A 358-nucleotide genomic window follows, 5' to 3' on the forward strand; every position below is an offset into this window, starting at 1 on the left:
GCCAGCCTGTCCATGCTGCCCTCCCTCGTGGCAGCCTCTGCAGGGGGCAGCCGTGAAGAGGGCTCCTCTGCAGCCAGCTCCTGAGGGTCACACACAGTCACTTCGCACCCACTGCTCTGCCCCTTGCACCCAGGGGTGCCCCCATCCAGGACAGCCTTGGTGGCCCTCCGAAGGAGAGCCAAGGTCACAGGGCCTCAAGGACGTTAGGCTGCATCTCCTGCAGACTCTAACCCGCCTCCCACTCTGACCACTCTCTGGCCCAATCTACTTGTCCCCCCAGTCCTGCTCTCAGGCTGGAGGGCACCCCTGGTACCCCAGAAAACAAGGTGGGGCCCGAGGGAGCTCCAGCCCCACTCCA

The 358-nt window shown here is 65.1% G+C and overlaps 1 protein-coding gene across 1 annotated transcript in view; it reads right to left on the reverse strand.

Annotated features, from left to right (window-relative positions):
* LOC104506459 (phosphofurin acidic cluster sorting protein 2-like) overlaps positions 1-358 on the reverse strand; it is a gene marked incomplete at both ends in the record, with an annotated part of 18,267 nt that overhangs the window by 2,373 nt on the left and 15,536 nt on the right. The window contains one exon of the mRNA XM_010147444.1: positions 1-100. This exon is cut by the window's left edge and continues 5 nt beyond it. Coding sequence (XP_010145746.1) covers positions 1-100 — 100 coding nt within the window. The remainder of the gene's footprint in view (positions 101-358) is intronic.

Source organism: Eurypyga helias, unplaced genomic scaffold (genome assembly GCF_000690775.1).
Source record: "Eurypyga helias isolate BGI_N326 unplaced genomic scaffold, ASM69077v1 scaffold5120, whole genome shotgun sequence".
NCBI classification, from domain to species: Eukaryota; Metazoa; Chordata; class Aves; order Eurypygiformes; family Eurypygidae; genus Eurypyga; species Eurypyga helias.